This window comes from Mauremys mutica, chromosome 14 (assembly GCF_020497125.1).
Source record: "Mauremys mutica isolate MM-2020 ecotype Southern chromosome 14, ASM2049712v1, whole genome shotgun sequence".
Classification (NCBI taxonomy): Eukaryota; Metazoa; Chordata; order Testudines; family Geoemydidae; genus Mauremys; species Mauremys mutica.
Genome location: NC_059085.1, coordinates 8,999,060 through 9,014,766, shown reverse-complemented (window position 1 = coordinate 9,014,766; position 15,707 = coordinate 8,999,060). Strand labels below are relative to the sequence as shown.

The 15,707-nt window shown below is 53.7% G+C and overlaps 1 protein-coding gene across 2 annotated transcripts in view; it reads left to right on the top strand.

Moving 5' to 3' along the window:
* LOC123349219 (adhesion G-protein coupled receptor G1-like) overlaps nucleotides 1-15,093 on the top strand; it is a 36,064-nt gene extending 20,971 nt beyond the window's left edge. The window contains exons 2-14 of one of the 2 annotated variants that reach the window (XM_044987106.1): nucleotides 1,200-1,289; nucleotides 2,117-2,551; nucleotides 4,609-4,717; nucleotides 4,986-5,133; nucleotides 6,994-7,122; nucleotides 8,258-8,374; nucleotides 8,965-9,010; nucleotides 9,797-9,897; nucleotides 10,028-10,146; nucleotides 10,883-11,157; nucleotides 11,822-11,930; nucleotides 12,313-12,581; nucleotides 13,060-15,093. In XM_044987106.1, coding sequence (XP_044843041.1) covers nucleotides 1,247-1,289; nucleotides 2,117-2,551; nucleotides 4,609-4,717; nucleotides 4,986-5,133; nucleotides 6,994-7,122; nucleotides 8,258-8,374; nucleotides 8,965-9,010; nucleotides 9,797-9,897; nucleotides 10,028-10,146; nucleotides 10,883-11,157; nucleotides 11,822-11,930; nucleotides 12,313-12,581; nucleotides 13,060-13,193 — 2,034 coding nt within the window. In that variant the 5' untranslated portion in view covers nucleotides 1,200-1,246 and the 3' untranslated portion in view covers nucleotides 13,194-15,093. The remainder of the gene's footprint in view (nucleotides 1-1,199; nucleotides 1,290-2,116; nucleotides 2,552-4,608; nucleotides 4,718-4,985; nucleotides 5,134-6,993; nucleotides 7,123-8,257; nucleotides 8,375-8,964; nucleotides 9,011-9,796; nucleotides 9,898-10,027; nucleotides 10,147-10,882; nucleotides 11,158-11,821; nucleotides 11,931-12,312; nucleotides 12,582-13,059) is intronic. The other variant, XM_044987107.1, reaches the window with a different exon arrangement.
* The last annotated feature ends 614 nt before the right edge of the window (nucleotides 15,094-15,707 follow it).

Here is a 15,707-nt window from a genome sequence, read left to right as displayed (position 1 = left end):
AGGAAGGAGCCAAAAACCCGGTATTGGAATATTGTGGACTAGCCTGCGCAGAGGGGCAGCTACTCTCAGTTGTAGCAGTGGGTTTTGCGATGTGGACACCTGTCCTTTAGGAGCTGGATCCAGACCAGTAGCTCTTTTCACACATGCTACCGAACAGCTGTCAGAACATTTTGTTCTTTCCTCGTGCTTGATTTCACTTTGTTATAATTTCAGCAGTGCCACGAATCAAAATGGGAGGAAGGAAAAATAGGAGTGAGCCAGGAATCAGATGTAATGCAGTGAAATGGTTATAGAAAAACAGCTGGGGCAGATATGCTGCCTGTAGAAGTAGGGGTTGAAGTAGAGCAGGGTTTCTCACCCTGTGAGGCGCGACCCAAAATGGGGTCGCTAGAATGTATCAAAACTTTGTGGGGCAGGCTGGGCTCAGTTCCCCACTCTGGACATTGTGACCTGGTGCATGGGGTCTCGGTGCCACTCTGGTTTGCCCCAGCCACCCCTCCATCATGATGACATGGGGACAGCTGGGCCAAATTGGAGTGAGTGGTGCTGCAACCCCAAGCACCAAGTCACAACTCCACTTCCACAAATTTGGCCCAGCCAGGTCAAACCTGAGCAGCGCTGCGACCCCAGAGGTCACAACTCCCAGAGCAGGGAGCTGATCCCAGCCAGCCCTGGGGGCTAAGAGCTGGGAGGGAGCAGCTGTGGTCACATTCTCTGATAAATACTTGCACTCCAGTGTACCCCCAGCCTGCAGGACCTCCCAATGTACCTGTCCCTGTGTCCCACACTGCTTCCCGCAGCTCCCATTGCCCGGGAACGGTGAACCGCAGCCACTGGGAGCTGTGGGCAGCCGTGTCTGTGGACGGTCAATGTAAACAAACTGTCTTGCGGCCCACCAGCAGATTACTCTGACAGGCCACAGGTTGCCCACCACTGCCCTAGTGGCAGATGACAATAGAACAGTTGTGACCAGCCTTCTTGCACAGATAGAGCTGCCATTCTTTCTTCTCTCTGGTACTCACAGGAACACAATTCCTGGCATTTGCAGGTGTCCACACCTAGTGTGGTAGCTCAACTCTGCCCATGCCAATGCAGAAAGAACTACGGGCTTTTCTGTCTGTTCCAGGCCCTGAGCTGTGAAAAATTCCTGCAGTTCTCTAGACAAACTCACTCTGCTGTTGTGTGCTTCTATCCCTCAGGGTCAAAGTCTCTCACTGAGGAACATCAAGAACTGGGAAAGCCGCCCATGATGGATCGCCTCCTTCTGGCTCTGCTTTTCCTGTTGCAAAGTAATATTCTCCCTGTTTATTGTCTCACCTCTATGCTGGTCTATATGGCTTACAACAGCCGAGGTGGCAAAGATGTAGCATTATCAACCTTCTGCCCCACCACCAGTGCCAGGATAGTACCTGTTAGGAGGAAGCAGTGGTCCCAGTATGGGTGGAGTGAGGAGGGGGCAGGAGGCATAGAGGGAAAGTCACTCCAAGTTTCCTGAAAGACAGAGAGACCATCGTGTTCCGAGGTGGAATTCCCCTCTCCTTCCAGGACAGGCTGGAGGCATGTAGATGAATCAGGGCAGGAACAAGACTGGATGGACATGGAGAATGCATTCTTGTTATCTGTGTTCCTCTTGCCCTACAGCACACCTGGGAGTGATCAGCCACCCGGGTGAGGTTAGAGTCCATTCAGAGGAAGGATGGGCCTGGCCTGAGCCTCAGGAGAGCTGGGTTCACATGCTTGCTCTGCAAACACCTCCCTGGGTGACCATGGGCAGTCACTTAGTCTCTCTGGGCCTCACTTCCCCATCCATACCATGGGGATAACAGGCCTGCCCTGCCTCACTGGGGAGTGTGTGGCTGAAGACATGAACGACTGGGAGGCACTCAGACACTATGGTAGTGGGTTCTTACATGACTCCCAAGATTTTCAGAGCAGGGGATCTCTCTCTCTCTTCTATATGTGCAGCACCTAGCACAATGGAGCCCCTGAGCCTGTGATCCATGTAATAATTAGTAGACAGGTGTAGGGTCATCGAGGTGAATAACCTGGGGAACTCCTGGCATATGGAGCCCCTCTGGCTGAGCTACACCTTACAGTGCGGTTTTGTGTAACGCAGGGGTCGACGGAAGCAGCCGCCACACAGAAGACTTCCGATTTTGTGGCGAAAGAAGCCAAACAAAGAAAAGCAATATCACTTATCAGATGCGGCCAGAGAACAACATCATCACCATCGAGAACAGTGCTGAGATGCTGAAGATAAGTGCGCCATTCCCACCACCACGCCTTGAAAACTACTCTGTACCGGACAACTTGGGGAACTACCGCTTCTGCCTCTACTGGTACCAAAGCAATGGGATTTTCAACCTCACGTATGGCAAAAGCAGCCACACGCTGAGTACCAAGGCACACCCTTCCTTCAACTCTTCAAACCCCAGCGCACCGCAGAACAAAAGTGGAGTTCCTGTGCTTTCCAAAGTGTCCTATGCCTACGGCAGAGGCCTGCGGAACACCTCCCTCAGCAGCGCTGCTGTTTACTCCTTCTCCATCCATGGTACAGTTGAATCAACATGTTAAATAGGTTAGAGAACTTGCAGTGGTACCACTGCAGCCTCTGAGCATGTTCCATCTTGGAAGCTAAGCAGGGCTGGCTCTGTCTGCCCATGGATGGGAACGTTCTGGGAAAACCCCAGAGGTAGCTGAGGTACCATTAGGAGGTAGAGAAGGGCAGTTGGCTTCTCCACTGGTTACTAATTCCATCATTTTTCAAAAATGGCCACGAGTTTTGTGTTCCTCATTTTTTAGGCACCCACATGCAGCGCTCTGGGGCCGATTTCCCCATGGTGTCGAAATCCCATCTCTCCCATTGATGAGAACTGGAGTTGTGGGTTCTCAGCACCTCTGGAAATCCAGCCCAAAGTTTCTCTGTGTAAGCACACAAAATAAGTGACCACTTTTGAAGATGTGGCTGCAAAGGTCCTGCATTTCACCAGATAATCCCTCATCTAGTCACAAGGTCCCACCTTTAATGGCCAGTTGTGCTGCCTTCAGCAGTGCTGGGGTCCTCAGGTCACAGCTGTATGGGGGCCTTATAGGGATCCATCATGACACCAGCAACACTCCATCCTTTAGAACAGAGGTGAGCAAACTACAGCCCGTGAGCCACATCTGGCCCACGGGACCGTCCTGCCCGGCCCCCGAGCTCCTGGCTAGCCCCCGGCCCCTCCCCTGCTGTTCCCCCTCCCCCGCAGCCTCAGCTCACTCACTCCACATCCGGCGTAATGCTCTGGGTGGCGGGGCTGTGAGCTCCTGGGGCAGCGCAGCTGTAGAGCCTGGCCTGACCTGCTCTGGTCTCTGAGCTGCGTGGTGGAGGTGGTGGCTGCGGCATGGCCTGGCTCCAGCCAGGCAGTGCGGATGTAGCACTGCCAGCCAGTGGTGCTCCAGGCAGCGCGGTAAGGGGGCAGGGAGCAGGTGGGGTTGGATAGAGGGATGGGGAGTTTGGGGTGATGGGCAGGGGTATGGATAGCAGTTGGGGTGGGAACAGGGGGTTGAATGGGGGCAGGGGTCCCGAGGGCAGCCGTCAGGAATGAGAGGAGGGGTTGGATGGGGCGGCGGGGGTCCCAGAGGCACCGTCAGGGAACAGGGGGTTGGATGGGGCAGGAGACCCAGGGGAGCAGATAGGAGGTGGGGGCTGGGCCCCCCTAACCGGCCCTCCATACAGTTTATAAAACCCGATGTGGCCCTCAGGCCAAAAAGTTTGCTCACCCCTGCTTTAGAACATCTGCACAGTTGGAAACTGCTGAGATCAGATGGAGCTCTGGCTGCTAGGACCTGCAGTCTCCATGGTTAGAGATGTGCAGAGTAAGAGACGGGAGAGCAGGAGCATGCATGCTGGAGATTGCACCTTGAGATTCTCGGCCTGTGCAGATAGGAATGACATGAGTTTACACCTATGCTAGAGCTGCTGTAACTTAATGGCCTGCCAGACAGTGTGGCAAAGCAATTGTCAAAGTATCCATTACCATCCATTACCCTCCACTAGCCCATTCCTTACAGTTTGGTGCAGCCAGCTGGCTGTTCAGGAGCCCTCTGCAAACTTCAGCAAGCCCATCTCCTGTGCAATTGAAGCCCAGAGGAATGAGACAGGCAAGAAACTCACCACCATGGGCTGTCTCCCTTCTCATGTGTCCTGATGGATGCAAGAGGCTCAGGGATCACCTCATGCGAATTCTTCCTTTTGCATGGCCAGAAGATGCCGAGAGCGGCTTTTGAGGATCCCCTTAGGTGCCGAATAACTTTTAAAGTCTGGCCCCAAATGCCTTAAGTCGGACCCGTGCTCTGCAAGGCCATTCGGACCTACCTAGGCATAACCACTGCAAACACCCTGCGTCTGGCTCACCACCATGCTGATGTAAATCAGGAGTGGCTCCATTGAATTCAGATCAGTCCTCATCAGACCCATGATTGCCAATCAATTAATAATGCAGTTGCCTGAGAACACAGTATAAAGCACTTGCTGCCGGGGGGAGAGATGCTACAGAAACCAGCATTGTCTCCTCTTCACAGAACTAATCACAGCATTCTCTTTTCTTTCTACATCGACTGCTGAAGACATCAGCAAGGTGCATGAGATTGAAGAAAAATTAAGGAATTTAGAAAACTCCATGAAGAATCCCAATAAAGCCACTGGAAGAAAGATCAGTGCCAACACACCATATGAGTGAGTACAGTTACACAAACCATGTCCATTCCTCCTCTCCCAGATCAGGTGCTTGCCATCACTGTCTATACAGCCTCACATGCCCGAGGAGTGTCTGTGGGGAGCTCTGGTTTTCGGGAGAGGTCGGTCAGATGTAGTGCCTCCCAGCCCCAGTAGTGGGTCCTCAGAACTCTCCTCCTGTCACTTGCTGGTGGTACAGCCTCTGCTTTGAGGCTCTCTTCCCTCCTACCCGCTCTAGACCCACGCTCTGTTCCTTCTTCCCCAAAAGGAGACTTCTGCATTTGGAATCAGACCTGAGACAGGTGGTGTTTGAAGGGGAGCGTGAGACTTTTGGGACGAGTACAGTGCGTGCGACTGTTTTGAAGATAGGATCCAGCAACGCCTCTCAGGATCTTCCTTTCATGTCTGAATTAGAGGTGAGTGCAGGTGTGCCAGGGGTCTGGGCTCTTTTTCCCATAGTCACAGAGCCATGACCATAGAGTTTGAGGCCAGAAGGGACCACCAGATCATCTAGTCTGACCTCCTGTACAGTACAGGCCACCAACACCCGCACACTAAACCCAACAACTGAAACGAGACCCAAGTATTCCAGCCGAAAGGAGACTGGCCTATTGTATGCCACAGGCAGAGAACAGCAGGGACTGAGGTGCAGTAATACCTGAGGAGAGCAGGGAAAGGATGAAGTGAGATACACTCAAATGATCCTGGCAAGCGACCCGTGCCCCATACTGCAGAGATCTCCAGGTCACTGCTCATCTGAGCTGGGGGACAGTTCCTTCCCAACCCCCGATACGGCAGTGATCATTTAGACCCTGAGTATGTGAGCAAGAACCAGCCAGCCAAGCACCCGAGAGAGAGAGAGAGAACACTCTGTGCCACCTCAGCACACCGGCCACCCCCATTCAATGTCCCACCTCCATCTCTGAGGCTTCAGAGGAAGAAGACAAAAAAATTACCTGGGGGCAAGGGGAAACCCTCCCTTCCTGATACCTGCCAGAGACCAGCTGAAGCCCTGAAGCATGAGGACTTCAGCTTTATTTTACATAAGAACAGACAGCCCAGATTCCATCCCAGCCATCCCTTCCCCTAAATCCAGGGGGTATCTGTTCCCTACCGGTCTCTTACCCGAGAGTCATGCCCTGCTCCAGGGCTTCCCACAGAGTCGATCTGCTTCTTGTAGCTCTTCCCGATGGCTCCACACCCAGCTGGCCTGCCTGCTGGCTTCTATAATTGCCTCATCCCTAGCTGATCAGTCACAGGCCGGGTCCTGCTCCCCTTAATGGCCCAGCCATCCAGGGACAGATTGAAATTACCTGCAGGGCCTAGAGCAGAGTCTGTGCTAGGAGCCTCGAGCAGGGACCCCAGACCAACCAGAGCATTTGATGCACTTGGCATGTTTCCAGGTTGTGCCTTGTTCCCTGTGGAATCTTTCCAAGTCGTGGTCCTAGGTTGGTCTTCGCAGCATTACTGTTTGCAATGTAGAGGGGGCCTGACTCCTTCCCATAGCCAGGGTAACCTGGGAGGTGTCTGGTTACAGCGGGTAGGTAAAGGGATGCTCTCACCCCGAAAAATCAGACTTCTGTTCTTTGTACCGATTACAAGGGAAATCTCCTCTTCACTCTGGTTTCACTTTCTTCCCTTGCCGTGGGCAGCACTAGGTGGAGGCCCATGCTCCAACTAGTCGCACTTCCTGTCTCACGAGGGTGATCAGAGGAGCCCCCTGCCCTCACACCCTAGGAGAGCTCGCTGGCAGGCTGTGCCGTGGGCTCTGCCAGAGGGCTGCGCACCCCTGTGAGGGCAGCCAGGAGGGAACCTCCTTTCCTTGAGACTCCTGCGTGGGGAGCCCGGCCCCGCCCTTCTGGCATGAGGCTGGGGAACAGCGGGAGGCAGGGTAGGCAGAGGACCCGCCTTTAGAGCCCAGGGAGGAGCGTCGAAGTTGTGAGGCTTCATCTCAGTGCTGCTGCTGAAGGGAGGGAGCAGCAGGGAACAGCCAACCCGGCTAAACGACTGGAATAGAAACGTGCCGGCATCCCTTTAACACCCAGTCCGGTGCCGTCCACACTAGAAACCAGAGCAGTGATGCCTGTGGGTCCCTGGCCTGGGCTAGACAGCAGTCAGATCCTCAGCTGGGGTAAATCAGCGTAGCTCTGTTGATGCCGATTTACCCCAGCGGATGTTCTGGCGTGTGTAGCCAGAGCCCGAGGCTTTCCCTAGTGTCCTGAGCCTGCGCAGCCTCGCCGCGTGCTCTGGCCACTCTTCTGGGCTTTGTTTTGCAGGTGGGCAGAGAGGTCCATGGGTTTGCGGTGAATCTGCCGAGGACCCTCCTTGCACAGGCGAAGGGCAGGCGGGGGAACGCTGAGAGGAGAGTGCTCCTGATGGATATCAACAGCCAGGCCCTTTTCCAGGTAACGACCGGGCCCAGGGATGGGAATGAATTTGGTGCATGTGTGTAGTAAGCGAGGGGCTGATAGTGCAGGGCAGCGCTGGGCCAAGTTTGGTTGGGAGCAGCTGCTGCGAATGCCCATGGTACAGGCTGTGCACAGCTCTGCCAGGGCAGCTCGAGAGCATCCCCGCTGCCGGTCAGTGTGAAATCTAACCTGCCGCGCAACCTCCTGCTCAGCCAGGTTTGGGCTGGCACCCAGCTCTGACCCCCAACTCACAGCCCCCCCAGCTATGCCAGCCCTGGCCCCTGCCCAGCCCTGCCCTGCCAGTGCCCCTCCCCCAACTCACAGCACCCCCTGCTATGCCAGCCCAGCCCAGCTCTGCCAATGCCCCTCCCCTGACTCTCCATACCTCCTGCTCTCCCAGCCCAGAGACTCCCTGAGCTGATGCTGCCTATCTGAACTGTACCCAGTGGCACAGTGTCCTGTGTGAACAGATTGAGTAGGATGAGATCCAACAGCTTCTTTTTGCTATGTGCCAGGCTCTCAGCTCCCATTTCTAGAGGAGCCAGGCCAGCGTACTCACGGTGCCTCCCTTCTGGAAAACGCTTCAGACCCATCATAGACACACACCCGGACGTGCTAGGAGAGTCCCCAAATTCAGGTTCTGGCCAAAGCTCTGCTGGTTGTGATCTCCCTTTGTGCCTAGCGACTGGAGCTCAAACCAGTCCCTGGCTGGGCTCCAGAAGAAATGCCTCCACCCCAGTCTCCTGGCAGGGTATTGTACAGCTAGGGGGGCAGTATGAAAGGTGGCACCTTATCCTGAAGTATCGGACTGCAGCTCCTCTCAGTGTCAGGACCCCAGAGCAGCTGGACCATTGGTGGTTGAGATCTGGCCTTTGCCACAGTAAATTTGAGGTCACCTGGTGTGGATATCTGTGCTACATCATCTGTGACAGCGGCGAGTCACAACCTGAGGAGAGACTGTGCTGGCTCCCGTAGCCTGTGTGCACAGACCCTTCTTGGGTCCGTATTGTCTGCTGAGGAAGGTGACAAGGAAGCTCTCTGGGTCTGAGATCTCTGAGGGTTATATAGCAACTTGGTGTCCAGCAGCTGTCACTCTCCCACGCTGGCATCACGGTCTTTCCATCTCTTTCAGGACCAGAACGGCAGCAGGGTGCTCGGTGAAAAGGTGATTGGCATCACCGTGGGGAACACCTCTGTATCAGGCCTCCCACAGGATGTGGTCCTCAAATTCTTTCATGACCAGCTACCGGTAAGTGTGAGAAACAGCCCCATTAAAATCAGTCTGCCCAGGGTGGGAGAGAGGGGGCGGAGGCTGGGACTCTACCAACTCAGCTTCTGCCCCATCCTCTCTAGGGGATGCTCTTCCAAAAAACGTAACTCAGGACAACTAGCCACTTCCAGGCGATCACCTCCAGAGATAGTATTGGGGGTAGCCGTGTTAGTCTGTATCCACAAAAACGACACGGAGTCCGGTGGCACCTTAAAGACTAACAGATTTATTTGAGCATAAGCTTTCATGGGTAAAAAACCCACTTCAGATGCATGGAGTGAAAATTACAGGTGCAGGCAGAGAGACAGCACCACCGGTGTCTTTGATCTTTCCCTGCCCTGATAGGCTGTTGCTGGGAGCAGCCTCCCTGTTGAAAAAGGAGGGGACAGGCTGGAGCGCTGGGGAGAGAATGATCTTTGTTTCCTAGCCCCTGTCACTTGACAAGAGCCAGAGTTTCTTTTCTCCTCCTGCCCCATCTTTCCCCTGATCTGCCCCTCAGCCAAACTCGCCTGCCCCCTGAATAACCCAGAGAGGCTCATGCATCACCAGCCATGTTCTTGTCCTTTCAGAGGAACGTGACTCCACGGTGCGTGTTCTGGGACGTGAACTCCAGCCGTGAGTATCTCAGAGAGAGCAGGCTCTTTTGCAGGCCCCTGGGGCCTGGGTCTCCCCAGGACACTGACAGCTGTGCAGTGGGGGAGTGCAGTGCTGCCCTCCCGATTTGACAGCGCCTTATGCTGGCTTTGCACAGATGTGAGGACTCAAGGTGCAGGGCAGGTGGGAACCAGACCCCTAGCCTAGCTGCCCAAGGAAGGGACTGAGTGTCAATCACTCTACAGCCTGAAGTATGACACTGGACCGTCCTTGGTATTTTAACTCTTGTAAAGACAAACTCTGGGCCACGTCCAGCTCCCATTGGAGTGGCTGGAAAGACTCCCATTTACTAGTGGGATTGGCCCAGCGCATGGTCAGTGGCTGGATACATCCATCCCTTTTCCATCAGGAGACGCTGATCGGTTTTCACTCTGTCCTCCTCCAATCTGTGTCACGCACTCCAGCTCCCTGTGACTTCTCCTTTGCAGCCTCAATGGGGATTGATTTGACAAGGTCTCTGTGGATGGCTCGATCTCAGGCGGTTTCCCCATGGATATCCCAAAGAATCTGTCCCAGGCCCTGCTCCCTGTGCAAATATGGGTGAGGGTGATTTCGGGTGCAAAGAGTTCCCAGTATAGCAGTGCTACCATGTGATCTGTTCAGGAGTCAGTGGACCCCATTGCAAAGCACTCTCTCATTCTCACCTGCTTGCAGACACCGTGAATCAAAGACTTTCTGTGAACATTGACTTGGGCTGAGTGTGTGAAACCTCCCACCTGCAACAGGAAACTGCTTTTCTCTTTGCAGATGCCCACGGCAGCTGGAAAAGTGATGGCTGTGAAACAGAGATGGGTAATAACCAGACAGTTTGCCATTGCAACCACCTCACCTATTTTGCTGTGCTGATGGTGGGTACCGGGTACCAGCTCCCACTCGAGCTCTCTGCATCCTCACTGCATGGTCTCCGCAGTGATGGGTAAAGCTCTCAGCTCTTGCCCAGCATGGCTCTAACAACTCCCCTGTCCTCTCCATTCTCAGATGTCATCTCCAGAGATAGATTACATCCACAGGGAGTACCTGACGATTATCACCTACATTGGCTGCGTTATCTCAGCTGTGGCTTCCCTCTTCACCATCTTCTTCTTCTACTGCTCCAGGTACAGTACTATGGTTCGGGGCAGGGGATTAGCGAGCAGCCTGTAACTCATGCTCATGCTGACCAGTTCGCTACCCCATGCAGGGAGCATCCCCCTCGGCTGCCATTACACACAGATTGGCCAAGATTTTCTAAAGGGACTAGTGATTCTGGGAGCACAACGTGAGACACCTGAAAGGGGCCTGATATTCAGGAAGTGCTGAACACCCACCCCTAGAATCCAGACCCCATTAGAGGGTCTCCAGATGGGCCCTCAGAACCACCTATCATTTTTAATCATCTTGACCACCATCTTGGTCTTTAGCACTAATGCAGTGAGCGTGGGCACGCACAGATCTTTAGCAGTGTGTTAACAAGCGGCTGACGCAGACTAAAAGAGGCTTCCTTTGAGAAATTAGGCTGTACACAATGGCCAAACCTGTCGCCTACATACATAGTTCAAAGGCCAGAAAAGATGTAGCTTCCCAGTGGAACAAGGGGACCAGGATCGCTCACCTGTTGCAGTTACCGGTGGCCAAACATGTTCACCCATCACAGCCATCAGCTGGCCATGCACATGTGGAATAGGCGCTGGGCTCACCATCTCCTGTTGTTAAAGACAGATCTCTTGTGTGTCTCTGGTTAGTGTGAGCAGCTTGAATCAAAGCACTGGGACCCCATTGTGGGGTTTTGTGGGTGCTGGGTCTGGGACTCCCAGACAGGAGCAGGAGTGAAATCTCTTCCTCTCCCTCTCCCAGGAGGAAGCACAGAGATGGCACCGTAAACATCTACATTCACATGAACCTGCTGGGGGCCATCTTCCTGCTGGACGTGAGCTTCCTCCTTACTGAGCACTTGGCCTCCATCGGCAGCGAGGCTGCCTGCAAAGCCGGCGGCATGTTCCTGCACCTCTCTCTGCTGGGCTGCCTGACCTGGATGGGCATTGAGGGCTACAATCTGTACAGGCTGGTGGTGGAGGTCTTCAAAACCTACGTGGAGCACTTCATGCTCAAGCTGTGCCTGGTGGGCTGGGGTGAGTACGAAAGGAGGCCGAGATGGCCCTGAGAACTCCAGGCCTCAGGACTGTTCGCCCCTAGAAGACTTTCCTCTCGCAAAGATAAGAGGATGATTTGCTCACCGTCCATAAGTACCTACACGTGGAAGAGTTTTCTGAGGGCAGAGGCTATTTCATCTTGCAGGCAAAGGCGTAAGATGAACCAATGTCTGGAAACTAAAGCTAGAGAAATTCAGGCTAGAGATCAGTCCCCTCACTGTTCAAAATTGTGCCTAAAGCATTGGCAGCTATGATGTCTCCGTCACTAAGGCTTTAAGTCAACACTGGCTGTCTCTCTGGAAAAAAAATACACTGTCGCTCAAACACCAGCTATGGGCAGGAGGCACTGGGAGAACTTCTCTGGCCTGTGCTGTGCAGCAGGTCACGCTAGATGATCACAGTGGTCCCTTCTGGCCTTAACACCCATGAACTAGTGAGCAGTGTGGACATGAGGACCCAAAGCTGTGCCGAACCATCCCTGTTCAATGCATTATCCTCAGTCCACCGCTAGGGTGGCAAAGGGTGTGAGAGAACAACACGGTCAATTCCTTAGGGGTAGGAAGGATGGGCCCCCTTTTTCAGGGACCTGCAAAGACAGGAACTGGGGCTAGGGAAACTATCTAATGCTGTTCTCTGCATCCAGGGCTTCCCATCTTTATCGTGAGTGTGATCTTCCTGGCGAATCAGACAAATTATGGACTATTCCACATTGAAGTATTTGAATCCCTTGAGAAATCCACCAATGCAACCATGTGAGTAATTGGAATGGCATCACCATTCCTGGTTATACCGTCGCTAGCAGTGCCCCCTCCCGTGAGTCAGTTACACAGGGTTTGCACCCTGGATCATACCAACAGATTACATCCCCTCTGCTGGGGGTTTCCCTGACACCTTTTCTTCCTCCTGCCTCTCAATCCATCCAGCTCCCCAGCTGGAGTAAATCAGCAAAGCTCTTGTGACTTCAGTGGAGCTGCACTGCCTTACATCAGCTGGGAGACCGGCCTCCATGTTCAGCTCTGGGCTGGAGGCCGAACGTGCCAGGGGGTTCCCTCAAGCTCTATCAGATCAGTCCTTCAGCCCCTCTTAACCCAGAGGATTACGGACCTGAACTATCTACCTTTCTCTTCCCTCCAGATGCTGGATCACAGTCCCCCTGATCCATAACATTGTGAACCTGGGCTTCTTCAGCCTGGTGTTCCTCTTCAACGCGGCCATGCTGGGAGCCATGGTGCGGGAGATCCTCAGGCAGAGAAACAGAGGCCACGAGCTTAAGCACGCCCTGGTGCTCCTGGGGCTGAGCCTCGTGCTGGGCATCCCCTGGGCACTGGCGTTCTTCTCCTTTTCCTCCGGATCGTTCAGGCTCGTCATCATCTACCTCTTCACCATCATCAACACTTTGCAAGGTGAGTGCGCAGTGCCGGGCGCACTGTCCTGGCAACATGGGACCTGGCGTACGTGCCGTCACCCCGGGGTGAGTTTCGGAGGTAAATGGCAAAGGAGTCTGGAGTCTCTCCAAGGAGCAGCTGATGAGGCTCTGACACAACCCTGTGCCCTATTCCTCACCGTGGGGGGAGAGGCTCCCCTCCGTACTAGAGCGTGCCTCGCTGTAGGTAGGGATCTCTCCTGCAGGGCCGTGGGCTTTTCTGTGCGATAGCACCCAATGGCCACACGAGGGTGCCACCAGCTAAGGCTCGAGACCGTGCTCTGCTATATTAGTACAGTGATGGATCCGAGACCCTGTTAGCTCAGTTCGTCTGATGTATAGTTTGTTCCTTTAAAGTGGCCGTAGTGATGGGATGAGCAGGCAGGGTGCCAGCCTCCCCCTGCATTCAGCTGACCCATTGTCCTGCTCTCTGCATTACCCCTGCCCTTTTCTCACAGGCTTCCTCATCTTCCTTTGGTACTGGACAATGGTGCTGCAGGTCAGAAAGTCAAAGTCGAAGTCCTACCCCTCACTAAACAACTCCGACAGCACCAGGTTGCAAGTCAGCACCAGCCGCACGAATGCAGACTGAATCACCCGCTTTCTTTTGTCACAGCTGGGACTGTCTCTGCCCCGTGAGTCAAGAACCAGGGATCGCACTCCCGGAGGGGTGGTGGGGGCATCACGTTTGTCTGATGCTCCTGCCTTGCTACATGCAGCCATGTATAATCGCAAGGAATGTCGAGAAATTCACACACACCCCAGACACTCTGAATTGGGATCAAGTCGGGGGGAGGGATAGCTGAGTGGTTTGAGCATTGGCCTGCTAAACCCAGGGTTGTGAATTCAATCCTTGAGGGGGCCATTTAGGGAACTGGGGCAAAAATCTGTCTGGGGATTGGCCCTGCGTTGATCAGGGGGTTGGACTAGATGACCTCCTGAGGTCCCTTCCGACCCTGATATTCTATGATCAGCTAAGAGCACAGCAGCAGCTTGGTTTCTCTCTGCACATTCCCTCCTGGATCTCTCCAGTCCAGCCCTGCCTGGTTCCCAGCTGCATTAAACACCATTCTTGTAGCACAGGTACACAGCTGGGCTCCCAGGTAGATCACCCCTTCAATATAAACGTCACTGGAAAAGACAGAGGGTGTTATAAGCCAAGAGGGGCTGCAGCCTTCTCTGACAGGGGATCAGGGACCTAGTCTGTTTCATGCTCCTTTTACAGCTCTTTCCACAGATCACAGCCTAGAGGAAGGGCAGGGGAGAGCCTGGTATCCACCTCTCTCAGGGCTCCAGTCACATCAGGCAGCTGCCAAGTGAAACCACAAGTGCAGAGGAGAGATTGGGCAACTGTAAACGTTTCATTTTCTTCAGAATGCAGCACAGGCCCATGAGTGGCTGTGTCAGGTCCAGGCTGGACCAGGCAAAGAGATCCAGGCAAACACTATGGAGTAGGCAGGTGTGGGTTATGTGCACCTTAGATAACAAGGCCTGGGGGGTGCTGTCACCCCTCCTGCCCAAGGTGTGTGGGGTGATTCTGGGGGAGAGTGAGGCCATGGGGCTGTAGCAGACACCCTCGGGGTAGAGGTGCAACTCAGCGCTCTGTCTCCCATTCATCAGACCTGCATGCTGCTCTGCCGGTGCTTCTCCGCCAGCTACCCAGCACTGGGCCTGGAAGATCAGGCCAGCCAGGACAGAGTTGATGCTAGAGAGTTGAGGGATGCTCCAGAGGCCATGGCAGAGCTGGAGATTGCTGATCCCATTCCTGAAGGGGGGTTGTCCTCCTGTTGCCCTGTAATTTGGTGATGTCCTTGGGTTCTTCACATGGGCCTAGAATCCCAGCTTGCTTCAATGATTGTGAAAGCCTCTTTTTATCAGCAGCTGGCCAGGAACTTTCACCTTTCTCTTGCACCTTTGGCTTGCACTTACCCAGACTTGGGTTACTTCTGGTTTGGTCTAATCTAATGTGATCTTTTCGGGCCTATACTTGTGGTCCACTCAGAAGCTACAGCCGGTGGAAGATGTTTTGATAGATCAGTAAATATTAAACCAGTACTTACATAGATTCAGTGGCTGCTTCTTTGCTTCTGGGTGCAATTCAAGGTGTTGACTTTAAATCCCATAAGGTCGGGGTCCCAGCTACCTGAGTGGGACCCACATGATCCAGTGTGTGGCTGTTGAGATCATCTGGGGTACTGGATCTATCCGTCCTAAAGAAAGATTATCCCAGAACTGGTTACTGTCCATCACTGACTTAGGAGCTTCTACTCTGGAGTTAACTCCCCACACGGGGTCCCAGAGAGGCCAAGTTTGCTAGGGCTCACTTCTCCTCTCACACTGATGTAATTCATGGGCTTTCAGTGGCATTAAAACAAGTGTAAGGCACCCGATTCTGATTGCAAGTCAATGGGGGCTGGACAGCTCAGCCCAGCTGTGTTGTAGGAAATCTCCCTCGTGTGTAGGTCGCAACGCAGGGTCACTTCCCCGAGGAGTGGGGGTGGGGGGGGTCACATCTGATTTCTGCTTATTAAAGTGTTCCCACTCCACTGCAGTCTGTCACTGGGACTTCATTCTCTACTTGATCCATTGTTGGGATTTTATTCTCTACTTGATCCCTGTTGTATTTTTAGAGAGAGATTTTCAAAGGTACACATGGCAGGTAGGCACTGAAAGTCGATGGGAATCAGGACCCAAGTTGTCAAAGAGATTTAGGCACCTAACACCCAAAGATTTCTATGGGGCACCCCTGTACCTTTGAGGATCAAGCCCTAGGTGCCCAGCAGCTGTATGTGCCTTTAGAGATTTCCCCTGTATGTGCTGTGTAATCCCATCACGCACAAGAGAACTGCCACGAACTCTTCCAGTTCCCACAACGTGGCATGGTACCAGTGGGCTCCTTCTTCCTGGCTTTCCAGCCCTTGAACTAAGCTTCACAACACTCTGGGGAAACTCAGGGGTTAAGCAACTTGTCTGTGTGGTAACAGAGCTTCTACCTTCCCAGCCCACGTCTTGGCCACAAGGTCGATCTTCCTCTGAAGTGTCAGAGCCGCCTCTCAATCAGCTTTACGCAGCACTGCGAGAGACATTACTTGCCCAACTGTAAATG